The 13,593-nt window shown below is 46.3% G+C and overlaps 1 protein-coding gene across 1 annotated transcript in view; it reads right to left on the bottom strand.

Moving 5' to 3' along the window:
* ARHGAP22 (Rho GTPase activating protein 22) overlaps window positions 1-13,593 on the bottom strand; it is a 181,086-nt gene that overhangs the window by 147,322 nt on the left and 20,171 nt on the right. Inside the window, exon 2 of the mRNA XM_077124665.1 lies at window positions 10,439-10,638. Coding sequence (XP_076980780.1) covers window positions 10,439-10,638 — 200 coding nt within the window. The remainder of the gene's footprint in view (window positions 1-10,438; window positions 10,639-13,593) is intronic.

Below are 13,593 nucleotides of genomic sequence, written 5' to 3'. Positions count from 1 at the left end.
ATCTCTGTGAGCCTCACTTTCTCCAACTGTACAATGGAAACTAATTGCACCTGCCCTCGTAAGGTTGCTCTAAGGCTCAAAGGAAATCATGACATATTCAACATATTGCTCTAGTTTGTAAGTTGCTGGAATGCTATATACCAGAAATGGAATAGCTTTTAAAAAGGGGAATTTATTAAGTTGCAAATTTATAGTTCTAAGGCCATGAAAATGTCCAAATTAAGGCACGTTATAAAAATGACCAAATTAGGGCATCCAGGGACAGATATCTTGATTCAAGAAGGCCAATGATGCTCGAGATTTCTCTCTCAGCTGGAAAGGCACATGGCGATGTCTACTAGCTTTCTCTCCTGGCTTATTCAACAGTTTCCCCAGGGCTCTGTCCATTCTGTTGGCTCTGTTGGCTCTGGTGGCTCTCCAGCTTTTTCCAAATTGGTTCCCTCTTAAATGGCTCCAGCAAGCAACCCCACCTTGAATGGGTGGAGACACATCTCCATGGAAACTACCTCATCAAAAGTTATCACCCACACTTGGATGGGTCACATCTCCATGGAAACAATAAAAAAATCCCTCCCAGTAATACTGAACAAGGATTAAAGAACTTGGCTTTTCCATGACAAACTGGCACACAGGTGTATATTAAGCTTCTACCATCCATCAGGCACAGTTCTGGGCACCGAGGATACAGACAAAATCCTGACCTTGCTGAGCTTACATTCTAAAAGGGAAAGCTGGCCATTTAGCGCCTCACCAACTGTTAAGGATGTCACAAAAACAATGAAATATTTTTTCAACCAAGGCTCTAATGCAAAGCTGGGCCCAAGTATTCATTCATCTGTTCATTTTGTTTCTTCATTCAATCATTTAATGAGCATCAGATATTACTGGGCATCAGTTATGTGCTAGATGTTGTGCTGGGCGGTGGAAAAAGAGCAGTAATCAGACAGGCTGATGAATGGAGTTTATATCCCAGAATGGAGAATGGACATGGAACAAAGGAAGCATTTTAAAATTTACCAGTAGCAGTGATGACAACAGCAGTAATGAAAACAATGACCTCTTGTCTAGTTTGAGTAACCATTTACGAGACAGGAAGGATGCCCGGTTAATGTTTCCAAAACCAACTTGAGCTGGGAGGGAGGATGGGGCGCTGGGTGTGAAAGGTGTTCTGATGTGCAGGCAGCTCTGATCTGCTCTAGAGCACAGGACTGCCTCTGGCCCACCTGACAGCATCTTCATTAACCCCAGGTGGGGATGAGATGAGGACCACGGTGGTCAGAGTCTTGGGAGGACAAAGCTGTGAGGTCTCCCCGCACTTCTAGGGGTTGGACTTGGAGGACTATCAAAGAAAACCCATCAGCCGAGACCTGATGCCAGGTCCTCGGTTTCCCTCCTCTGAAAGATGGAGACAACCCAGCCACTTTCCCCAGGGCAAGGACCCAGAGCATGAGCTCAATGAAAGACCTGAGCTTTTCTTTATTTTTTTTTATGTGCAAGTCTGGCAAACAAGGGCCCAAAGAAAGTGAGGGCTGGTTGCATGTGAGGGCTCTGCAACCTTCAAGTTCTCAGATCAGATGGCCTCTCTTTCTTCCCCTAAGGTTTCCTCGTTCTTAAAGATTTCTGGTTTCTGATGGCCCAATATTAATGCTCATTCTTAGAAGTGCATCTGCTTTCCATCCATCTTGTCTCTTCCTCTCAATTCCAAGCTTTTACTCTAAATTAAATCAAACCTTAAATCAATCTTCTCCTACTGCAGAGCTTCCCATCACTTATTCGCCTGGGGGGTGGAGAAAACCAAACTGCTTGCTTTCAAAGTGATTTTTAAATAGCCTCTGCTAGAAACTATGGCTGCACCAGCCAAAACTCCACTTTGTAAGGTTGCAAGTAACATCTCCCACACTCTATCACCTGTGTCCTCAATGCTTTCCACCTTGTTCCTGCTACATTGAACATGAAAACAACAGTCCGTCTAAATGGTCTTTCTGCCTCCAGCCTGCTCCCCTCTCAATTTGATCTATGGTGTTGCCTGGTTGACTATCCTTTCAGAGCTCTGATCCCCATTCTTCGCTACCCAACCTTCACAGCCCCCCTCATATCGACAGAATAAGGACCCAACACTGGGTGTAGCACCCAAGACCCTCCATGTCTGATTTCTGGTGACACCAGCATTCGTGCCTACAGGATGAGCCCTATATCCTATACTTTGCAGTGTCTGAGTGCCTCCTTGGGTCTCCCTGTCCTTGGCTCATCTTAACCACATTTTCTGAGCACCTGCAACGTGGCAGAACCTGCTATGCAGAGACAGATATGGAAGCTCAGTGACTCCATCTAATAGGAGGAGCCCTTTGCCCAATGCATTCCCTCGCCTGGTGCCCTTTTGGTTATCGGAAGAGCCCTCTAGGTACCTGGCTCTTTCTCATTCCATTTCTTTATTTTGGTTTTAGTTTCTCTTTTCTTGTTAAAATTAAGAATCATTTTTAAATATACGCCTAACAGATGACTACAAGTCTCGTTGAGAGAAATTAAATATAGGTAAAGCTAAAGTTTACTTTATCACACCTCACTCTCCATGCATTACCCTGCAAATTTGATTCATAGTGTTCATAGTATCGAAATTACAAAAGTAAATTATTTGAGGTTTATTTCATTTTCAAAATTAAATTTATATCTGTACTTTAAGAATCAAGTAGTTCTGCAATGCTTGTTATAAAACAGAGCATTTTCTTCCTCCTTTACCATTGCCTGAATCTTAGACCCTTTAAGAGGAAAGGTTTTCTTTTGCCATTTATTTCTAAGTAACATGATTATATTATTACTTCCTGATTCTGAATTTTAGGCATTATCTATAGAATTCCCATCATGGAAGATGAGATGTTGTTTTAATCCTTCTCTCAACTCCACCTCCCACCCATTCCTTCTTTCTGAACCTCTGTGGTAAAATTGGCTCTATCAGTACTCAATATTAATACTTTCTGTGCCAGACTGAATCATGTACCCTGTAGTAGATTGAGTCATGTACCCCAGAAAATAGCATGTTCTTAAAAATATTCATTCTGGTGAGTGTGGATCCATTTTAAATAGGACTCTTGAAGATGTTACTTTGGTTGGGTTTTAATCTGGATTACTGGAGCCCTTCATAAGCAGAATGAAATTCAGAGAGAGAGAATCACTGGAAGAAGCAAAAAGTCAACAGAACCTGGAAGAGAAAGGACAAAACATCACCATGTACATTTCCATGTGATGGAAAAGCCAAGGACCAAGGATTGCCAGCAGCAAGCCCCAGAATGCTGCAGTCTTTGAGAAGAAAACATCACCTCGCTGACACCTCAAATCTGGACTTCTTTGCCTCAAAATTGTGAGCCAATAAATTCCCATTATTTCATCCAACCCACTGCATGGTATTTGTTTTAGCATCTGAGAAAGAGGATCTTCTAAGATCCTACTTAGGTATGGCTAAACTGAATCTAGGTGGCTTTAACCCTTACTACAGGAGACCTTATGAAGAGCAGGCCACAGGAGGAGACTGAGGACATCACCAGGTGGTGGAGACAGAGATGTAAGTCAAGGAAATCCAAGGATTGTGGCAAGTTAGCACCAGAACACTACAGATTCCAGAAAAAAGCATGGCCCATTGAGACCTTGATTTTTGGACTTTGGGCCTCCAAAACCACGAGCCAACAAATTCTCGTTTAAGCCAATCCATTGTGTGGTATTTGTCATAGCTGCTCTGGCAAACTGAGACGATCCATTTTGGGAAATCTAACTGAAGCACTTCTCCAAAGATTCCTTTCACTACATTTTCTCTCTTCTCTCTTTCTAGAACTTCTATCCAGATGTTGGCTGCCTCTATATTTTCTTCTCTGTTATTTTTGCCTTCTTCTTCAGAGCATGTGTCAAGTTTTTCTTCCAACACTTGTGATATCATAATTCTGACATCTGTGAGCTTGTTTTCTGACTATTCTATTTTGATGAACTCTTTCTGAGGATGCTAAATAAATGTTTCATAGAAACATTTTCTTTGCCCTGCATCGGCTCTGTTGCCATCAACTTGCTTTTTTCCTGTTTGTTTTGTTTCTCCCTTTCTCTATTAGATTCACTCTTTAAATATCTGGAGACCCAAGTCTCTTTACCTCTGCTTAGGAATGGTCCTCCAAGAGCCAATTGGAAGTTACATGAGTGTATGGAGGGGAGGGGATGTATTTAATGGATGTTTTTAAATGGAGGAGTACAGAGGGGGACCTGCATGAAGAGACCCTGGTGTCAGTGTGCGTGTGTGTGTGTGTGTGTGTGTGTGTGTGTGTGTGAGAGAGAGAGAGAGAGAGAGAGAGAGAGAGAGAGAGAGAGAGAGAGAGAGATTGAGAGAGATAATTTGGAGGCTTTATGGACCCCAGAAAATTAATCATTTCTTTTGGATGTGGTTCTATTGTAAGTAGGATATTTTGCGAGTAGGATCTTAACTGGTTAAGATGTGATCCACCTCTTCAGGATGGATCTTAATCCTTTCACTGGAGTCCTTTCTAAGAGAAAGCCACAGAAGCTGAGAGGAAGCCACTGAAACTACAAACTGGTAGCAGTGAAACTGGAAGAGAAGGGAGAGACCAGCAGATGCTGCCATGTGTCTTGCCATGTGACAGAGGAACCCTGGATTGCCCGTCTCCTGCCTTCAGGAAGAAGGTATCATCTTGATGATGCCTAGAGGTGGATATTTCCATGGACTCGGAAATGCAAGCCAGTCCATTTCCAGCATATTGCATTTTGCCAGCTTTAGCAAACTAAAAGTGCATATGTGAATTTTTTTTTTTTTTGCTTGGCCTAGCAGAATCTCCAGTGAAAATCCTTTAATTTTCTTCCTGGGGCCTACACCTAATTGCTGGGTCTGGGAGTTACATGTGGGGTGAGAACTGAGGGGCTAATTGGTCTACCTACACATTTTCACCTGATCCTCCTGTTCAGTATGGCACTTCCTCTGGCCCAGCACCCTTAGTACAAAGTCCTTCTCTCTTATCCTTTCGAGAGAATAAAATCCCACTCTTCTACCTGAATGGGGAGGGCAGCCGCCTATTTGCACTACATTGGGAGATCAGGAACCTAAATGCTTTCTTTCTCCCCCTCTGTATGCTGTATGGTGGGGTCGCACTTCATTCTTTTTCCATGTGAGGATCCCACTATTGCAGCACCATTTGTTGAATTCTGTTTGTTTGCTTGTTTGGTTTTTTTGTTTGTTTGTTTTTGCGAGGGTAGTGCGTAGGCTGGGAATTGAACCTGGGTCTCCTGCATGGCAGGCAAGAATTCTACCATTGGACTACCCTTGCACCCCTCTCTAACTGCTTTTTAAATGGACTTTTCACCAGTTCTCCTGTCTTTAGTGCTTCTTTTGTCCTCATTTCCAGAGACACATGGTCCTGCCAATTCCTGAGTCTTTTGGAGGTCTGCTTTGCAAACCACGTGGATTCTGTGCTGTCCCTGCCTATGGCTTGGAATTTCGCTTTCTTGGGTCTAAGAGATCAGCTACCTTTTGTCCATTTACTTTCCAGCATCCAGAATGCTTTCACTGTGACTCCTCTACTGTTATTTCCATCTAGAAGTAATTAACACCTTCAAACATCCTTTTAGTGCTGCTTAGCGGAGTTCTGAGACTTGGAGGAGCTAGATTGATTTTCAAATATGTCATCATTAACTGGAAATTTGAATTTAATTTTGGATTTCATCATTATCTTTATGAAGCATTATAAAGTGTTTTTTTTTTAAATTTCCTCATATAAATCTTCTATGCATACCCTTACTCCCTCTCCTTCTGTTTTTAATTTTTAAGTATTTTTTCTTAAATTGGTACTATTATCTGTGAATGTGTTCTTCAAAGCTATGTTTTCAGGAGCAAAAGAAGTTTATAGTTGTTCTATTTCCTTGGCAGGTTGTTATCTACATTATTATGAAATATTTCTCTTTGCTTCCTTTTATTTTTCTTACTTTGATTGTATTTTTAATGCTGATAAATCTGCTTTCTTTTTGCTAACATTTGTAGTTTATATTTTTTCCATTCTTTTGTTTCTCAACCATTGTATTGCTTCCTATTTTCAAAAGCCAGTCTCCCATCTTCTATTAAGAAATAGACGAATCTAACCTATTCACATTTATTCCCACAACTGAAATGTCTGTACCTATTTCTGCCTTCCTGTGTATTTAGTTTTTATTTTCTATTCACCCTTTTCTCTTGGCTTTTCCTTTCCCCACTTTTGGCCCATTATTGTACTCATCACTTTTAATCTGTTCCATTTTTTTCCCCTCTTATGTTTTGGGAGTTATATTTTCCACTTCTATTTGGCTCCACTCATTTTCAAGGCCAAGAAACCCACAAATAAAGGACGGGTATAATTAAAGATGGGAGGTGATTCCTCCAACAATGGACATAGACCAGGCTGATGAACAGGAGTTACACCAGGAGATGTCAGGTCACAAGATCAGAAGTTAAAACCCCTAAGATGGAAACACCTGGAATCCTCTATCAGTGAAACTGCAAGGGACTGTCTACTAGCAACTCAGGGTCAGGGTCATTTGGGGGGAAAGTTGGAGGGGAAAGTTTACTTTCCAGGTTCTGGTTTAAAGCACATTCGTACAGTCTTTCCATCTGAACTTGCACTCTTTGTAGGTCTTGAATTTTCCTTATCTCTATGCGCTATGTCCTCTGATGACCGCTTATCAGGAGAAGGAGAGAGGGGTAGAGACAGAAAGAACAGGGAAGGTGAGCTGAGAGTGGACGGTACAATGCCTTATTAGCTCTGGGCAGTGTCAAGAGTGGCTGGATGCCCGTCCTCCTGGCAATTCCAGCTGCTAATGCAGCCATCTGACAGGGGTTGCTGACCAGGCTGGCCTTCCCGTCCCTGCAGACAGTGAGCAGGGCACATTTTTCCAGGAACCAGATGCTCAGAATTAGTCCATTACATGTAGTTACGTGTAATTAAATATACATTTTGTGGGACTATTTCTGCCAACCGATGTGTGGTTTTGAGATCATACTGCATAAGCTCAATGAGTCAAATATGACAAAGAGCAGCCTTGGAATTGGGAACCCATGCAACGGGGCTGCTGTAGGCATCAGGCTTCGTTGGGGTGGGGGTTTTACGGGAAAGGAGAATTCCCAGAGAGGCCAAAAGAGTAGCACCAGGTGTGACGCTCACGTCTGCTGGGGGGTGCTGGTTCCCCACAGGGATCTGACATGTTCCTTGCTGATGGATGCTTCCATCTGGTTTGGACTGGACCTGTGGGCTGCTCCTGAAGCCAGGCTGACCACTGCGTACGCTGACACCTCCCCTACATTAGCTGCTTCCACCAGATTTGTGAGGAGCCCCTGAGGTTCTGGAGAAGGTGAGATGTGGGGGGTGAGGTTAGGAAGAATGGCCGGTTCTGGAATTCGGGGAGGTGGAGGGTCCTTATGGAGTTGCCACTGGTGGATGAGGGGCTCCTGGACCACCTCAGGGGACCTCTGGGGCAGAAGAGGCTGGTCTACATGTGGACGGGGTGACCTCCGTGCGTGATGTCAGCCCCTGGGCCCATCCAGCACCACCAGGCAGTTCTCCCAGAAGACCATGCCGTGAGCTGGGGAGGGGTGGCAGGAGGGTCGTGGGCAGGGGTCTGAGAGGCTGGGGACACAGCAAGTGTGGTCACACTCCCAGGGGCCGGACACCAGCAGTTCAGCAGGAAAGCCAAGACACCGTGGAGGGGCCAAGACTGGTCTCCAGGCAGAAGGAAAATGGTGGTTGGAAAACCAGAGGTGGGTTGTGGTCGTGGATGGGGTGTGTAGGCTCAGGGGCAAGAGCAGAGGGAAACCAAGGCAAAGGCGGGCTTGGGGGAAGGGAATGAGGCTCAGATTTAAGTCTAAATGTGCTAGGAATTGTACTGGGTTACGGATGTATTATCCAAGCTATTCCTCAGCACAGCTTTGCGATGAAAATAATATTGTCTCCACGCTACAAATGATAAAACCCAAAGTAAAACAAAAAAGTGACTTGCTGAAAGTCATACAGCTAGCATGGCAAAACCAGAGTTTAAATTCAGACCCACTGGGCTTCAGAGTTTATATTTGTTCCACGTAACCTCTCTGGGAATTGTTTTTCTTCCTTATAAAACTCAAGAGGCTAGACAAGTCAGGGTTAGCTAAACTTTAGCTTTTCAGGATCCACCTTCATGAGTTTTCTTTTCTTTTTTTCTTATTTTTAAATTTTCTTAAAAAATATAACAATAAACAAGCACAAACATTCTTAACTTGTGATCATTCCGTTCTATATATATAATCAGTAATTCACAATATCCTCACATAATTGCATGTTCATCATCCTGATCATTTCTTAGAACATTTGCATCAATTCAGACAAAGAAATAAAAAGACAACAGAAAAACATTCATACATCCTATACCCCTTACCCCTCCCTTTCATTGATCACTAGCACTTCAATCTAAATTTATTTTAACATTTGTTCCCCCATTATTTATTTTTATTCCATTTGTTTTACTCGTCTGTTGATAGGTAGATAAAAGGAGCATCAGACACAAGGTTTTCACAATCACACAGTCACACTGTGAAAGCTATATCATTATACAATCATCTTCAAGAAACATGGCTACTGGAACACGGCTCTGCATTTTCAGGCAGTTTCCTCCAGCCCCTCCATTATATCTTGACTAACAAGGTGATATCTACTTAATGTGTAAGAATAACCTCCAGGATAACCTCTCGATACCTTCATGATTTTTACCACATCTACCTTTCATCTCTACTATTTATGTAAATGTTTCCTTAAACAGTCTCAATTTTTAAAATTATATATATTTTAGAAAGGAAAACTCGATATCACTTTCAAGAATGGAAACAAGTATGACTTTCCATAATAGACGGCGGCCATTAGAATAAAGACAGGGAAAGCTGAGTGTTGTCACATTGCAGCCACTGATAGCTGCAAGACAACATCTGCTTCCCACTGCCCCATAGTTTTGAAGAGAGAACAGCAAGTGTTGGAGAATGCTAAAGATAGGTTAGCCCCAAACAAGACTACGTCTCTAATAGACGCTGAAGAATTGAAAGAAGAGTTGTAAAGGGTCATATTCTTACTCTGAAGTTGAAAGGGTCATTTTCTCTGTGCCGGGTCCATGGACCTCGTCACACCTGTACCATCCTGTCCCCCAGGGCACGCCATCCACGCTGGGGGGGCAGCCGAGATACCACCAGGCTCCTATTCATCCCGGCTCTGATTCCTGACCTGGAAAAGGGAAATCTGCCTTCTCTTTTTGACTCTGAAGGGCTGGAAGCACACTGTAGGATCAGTTATGGTCCTCTGCCTGCTTTTCCCAGGAGGAATGCGTGTGCCCTTGGTGTCCCAGCCCACGGCCTGGCTGTAGATGAGCGTCCTGCCCTAGTGCTTGCACAGGCTCCTGTGACGGGGCCACTCCCACCTGCGATGGGGTTACTGGATGTTTGAACATTTGGGTAGAAAGGCAGATGCTTTGGGCACCTGAGGCTCATCTTACAGTGTTGGTGGGAAAAAGAAGCAGTGACCAAAGGTCAAAGCCTTCTTTGGGTTCACCCAAGGATTCACCTTGATCGGGAAATTCAATTTCAAGCTCCATTCGCCCAGGGACCCGTTTCCCTGCGAGATGGAAGAAGCACAATGCGTGCACGTGGGTCCTCCTTAGTAGCTTAGAGGGGAGGCAAGGACATGGGGGAAGGGTCGTTTTCTCAAGCTGTGCAGAGAGGCTCTCTACAGACATTATCAGGGAACACTTTTGTTACTGAATTGTGGCTGCGTACAGTAGAGCAAGCTGTAACACCAGGAGCATGGGAGCTGGGAATAAAAAGCACTTGGAAAATCCTGGCAAAACGTCACCGCTGGGGATGGAATCACACACCTCCCCCCGCCTCCGCCCCGTAAAGACAAGCTCAGGTGCGTCCTGCGGGCGTGAACCCGTTTGTGAATGGGATGTGGGAAATATTATTAGTCAGGGTGCAGCCAAATTGTATCAGGGTCTTGACCCAGATGCCTGGAGTCCTTACAAGCAGAGGAAATTTGGACGCAGTCAGTAGAAGCCAGAATTCGGGAGATGCCAGAAAATGAGGCAGATTGCCAGGTGACGGAGGCAGAAATGCCAGCTAAGGAGCCCAGGACTGCACCAGCCAGCATGGGTCTGGAGCAAAGCACAGCCTTGATTTTAGACTTCTAGCCTCCCGGATGCATGAGACAACGCATTCCTCTTGCCGAGCCTATCCACCCGGTGGCATGTGCCATAGAAACCCTGGAAGACTAAGACACTCGTTTTGACTTGAGCCACTGCTTGGATGTTTGGGGGGCGGAGCTCCTGGAGAGACAGTCTTCCGTCTCTCTGAGCATCACTGAGCCTCCCCTGCAGCCCTGGCATGGTGCCCATGGGACCTAGGGCATGCGCTTCTCACCTGGGGTTTTGTCTCCTCTTTGTCCTTGTAGTAGAAAAGCTGATCACCACGCAGCACGAACCAGCGCTGCTGCCAGTTCTTCATGATGCCCCTCTGCTTCTTCAGCCAGCCTGCCTTCAGCACAGGACCCGGACGCCGGGGACATGGTGGCCGCCCTGGGCTTCGGCTCGGCTCCCCCATCACCAAACTCTTGGAGCGGGCTGGAAGACAAGAACACACACAGTGGGCACGCAGGTTGGGGAGCCTGGGTCATTCCTTGCTCCATCCTGGCATCCTAGCTGCGCTGTGGCCAAGGGATGGGAGCCCAGTCCAGTAGGATGTGGGCACACATGGTCCACTCCCTGCTGCGTTTGGAAGAGAGGGCTGGTGAGCTGTGCCTGTGCGCTAGAGCCAAGGAAGGCAGCAAACATTAGCCCCTCATTAGCAGCAGCTTGAGGTTAGCCACCTGCGTTGGGTATACAGGCTGCCTGCCTGTTAAGCTTCTGTTCTATCCCTGGGATCCATTTCCCCTGGTTTGTCCATCCATCCTTCCATCCTTCCATCCATCCACCCATCCATCCAGACTTCGTTGGTTGGTTCATTCGTTCCTTCATTCCTTCCTCCCTTCCTTCTCGACTTCCTTCCCCCCTCCTTCCCTCCTTTCCTTCCTTCCATCCATCTGCCCATCCATCTACCTATCCATCTGTCCATCCATCCATCTGTCCATCTAGACTTCTTTCTTTCCTTCCTTCCATCCACCCACCCATCTATCCATCCGTTTACCTGCCCACCTATCCCTTAATTCATTCATTCACTCAATGGCTCATTAATTTATTAACTTAGCAAGTACTCATTGAGTACCTACTCTGTGCCAGGCACTGCTCCAGGAGGTGGGGATAAAGCAGTGAAAAAAAAAAAAAACAACCACAGGTATAAACCTCTGACCTCCTAGAGATCACATTCTAGCAGGGTTCCTGTTACTCAGGCCCTGAGGAGCCAGTCCCTTCTGGGTTCCCTCCTCTTAGGGGTGTCAGGCCTTGGCACCACTGCCCAATCCCCCAAAGCTGACTAGCTGCTCCCTGGGACCCACTCCTGGGAGATGAGTGCCAGGCAGAGGCAGCCTGCATAGTAGGCCTTCTGCTTCAGCAGTTTGATGTTATGTGTCAGTGGCAACCTGGCAGGTCGGAAGAACCATCACTCCTACCCCAGAGCCTTCTGCTCTGCAGGGTCTTTCTTCTCCCCAGATGAACCCACGGACCAGCCTTCTGCAGGGCTTGAAACTGTGCGCACCTCACGGTGATGAACAGAGTTCACGCTCCCCTCATTTCTCCCTCGTTACATCCCTTCCCTTCCATGCTCCCTTTCTCTCTTTCTCTGTGCAAGGAAAGCTTCCTTCCTATCTGCAGCCAGAAATGAGGACACAGCTGCAGTGATCACCAGGAAGAGCCACTCTGGACTTTGAGGAAAAATTCTGAGCTCAAATGTAATCACACTTGGAATCCTTAGATCTGACGGGAACACCTAGCTCCTTCACCCACAGCTCTCGCATTGCACCTGTATGGTGTGTACATGCAGGTGTGTGAGTCCCTTTTGCTGCATGGGCACTCACAGTTCCCTACGTCTGTGCTGCCCTTGGCCCATACTGTCCCACTAACCTGGATCTTCCGGCCATGCCTCTCCCACTGACCTCTGAACATAAGCTTCCACACATCCTTCAAGAGGCAACTCAAATGGCACCTCTTCCAAGCAACCTCCCTTCTGATTCTCCAGACCTTCCCGCCCCTACCAGGACACAGGACACTCATCATTTATGAGTTCATCATTGATGCAGTTGCCCTTCAGCCCCTCTGGTCTGAGGGGTGGGGCTGGGGGAAAATGATGTCTCACCCAGTTCTACATATGGAGCCTTCATCCCTGTGTCTGGCAGGGAAAGGCTTTAATCACGATTGTCAAATATCACAGGATATCTGGGGTTACCCTCATTGTTAGGTAGGTCTGGTATCTTTTGATGAGGCCCTTGTACCGTGAATTTGGGTGGTTAATCCTAAATCAACCACTTTTAGATGAGCAATAACAACACAAAAATTCTAAGACCATCCCCTGGACCCCTCTCCTAGCAGCGGCTGCTTGGGAACAGCAGAGGGATGCATGAGCTGCAGCATTCTCTTTCCTGGCACACCAAGGAGAGGTGCCGGGTCCAAGAGGACCACCTCTGGGCCAGTTAGATGATCTCCAGCTTCGTCCTTTCCTTCTTGACTGCCCCTTGAGGCTCCCTGGCCATTGGTCAGGTCGGTTTTGAGGGTGCTAGCCTTGCCTGGGCAGTGGCCCAGAGAGGAGACAGATTCTTTCCATGCTGACTCAGCCCTGAAGGGGGACTGGTCAGCCCTGAGGGCAGCAGGTGTTACCCAGCGAAAAGAACGCACATCTGGCTTCCTCAGGGCTGCCTAGTCCAGCTCCTCCCCTCGGGGAAAGAGTCCTCTGCAGCCCACCATCCCTCCCCCTGGGGATGAGTGTCCCTAATTCCTGATGTGCAGGCTGCCCTACACCTTGGCCCCTCACTCTGGGCCAGCCCTGCCCCCACGTATGGCAATGCGGATTCAAGCATGTCTCCCCCAGAGGCTATATCTTATACCAGCGAACTGATGCATCGTTCGTTACCTAGATTCCTGTATTGCAGGGTATGTGGATTCTTCCCAATGTGAGAGATTGAATTAAAGAGACAACAGGGCCCAGCTGAAGAAATAACAGGCTTTGAGCTAAAGCTTGGCTCACTGCCAACCCTCTGTGCCTCTCAGATTTCTGACCAGCTCGTTGGGCCCACCTCCAATGACAACATCTGACCTGTGGGACAACTTGGAGTGGTGAGTTGGAGGAGTCCTTGGCACTTAGGAGGAGCCCAGTAATAGGACAACGACACGATCATGGAAACGTGCAGTGGGCATCTGTCTCCATGCAGATGTCTTCCCCCGAGGTGGGCTCAGGGGTGGAAGGAGTGACTGCTCTATGGCTGGCACCTTCTAAAAGCTGCACAACTATAGAGTGCTTTGCTGCATCTCCACAGCCACCACCGTTAAGCACTCTCACTCGAATATTCCTATTGCATAATTGCATAAGTTAGCGGGTATCCAGGCAGTCACTATCTCAGCTCACCCTGTTTGTGGATTACTAACCAGGTG

The sequence above is a fragment of the Tamandua tetradactyla genome, chromosome 13 (assembly GCF_023851605.1).
Source record: "Tamandua tetradactyla isolate mTamTet1 chromosome 13, mTamTet1.pri, whole genome shotgun sequence".
NCBI classification, from domain to species: Eukaryota; Metazoa; Chordata; class Mammalia; order Pilosa; family Myrmecophagidae; genus Tamandua; species Tamandua tetradactyla.
The sequence above is the reverse complement of the archived record's forward strand: the minus strand, read 5'-3'. Positions and strand labels throughout refer to the sequence as shown.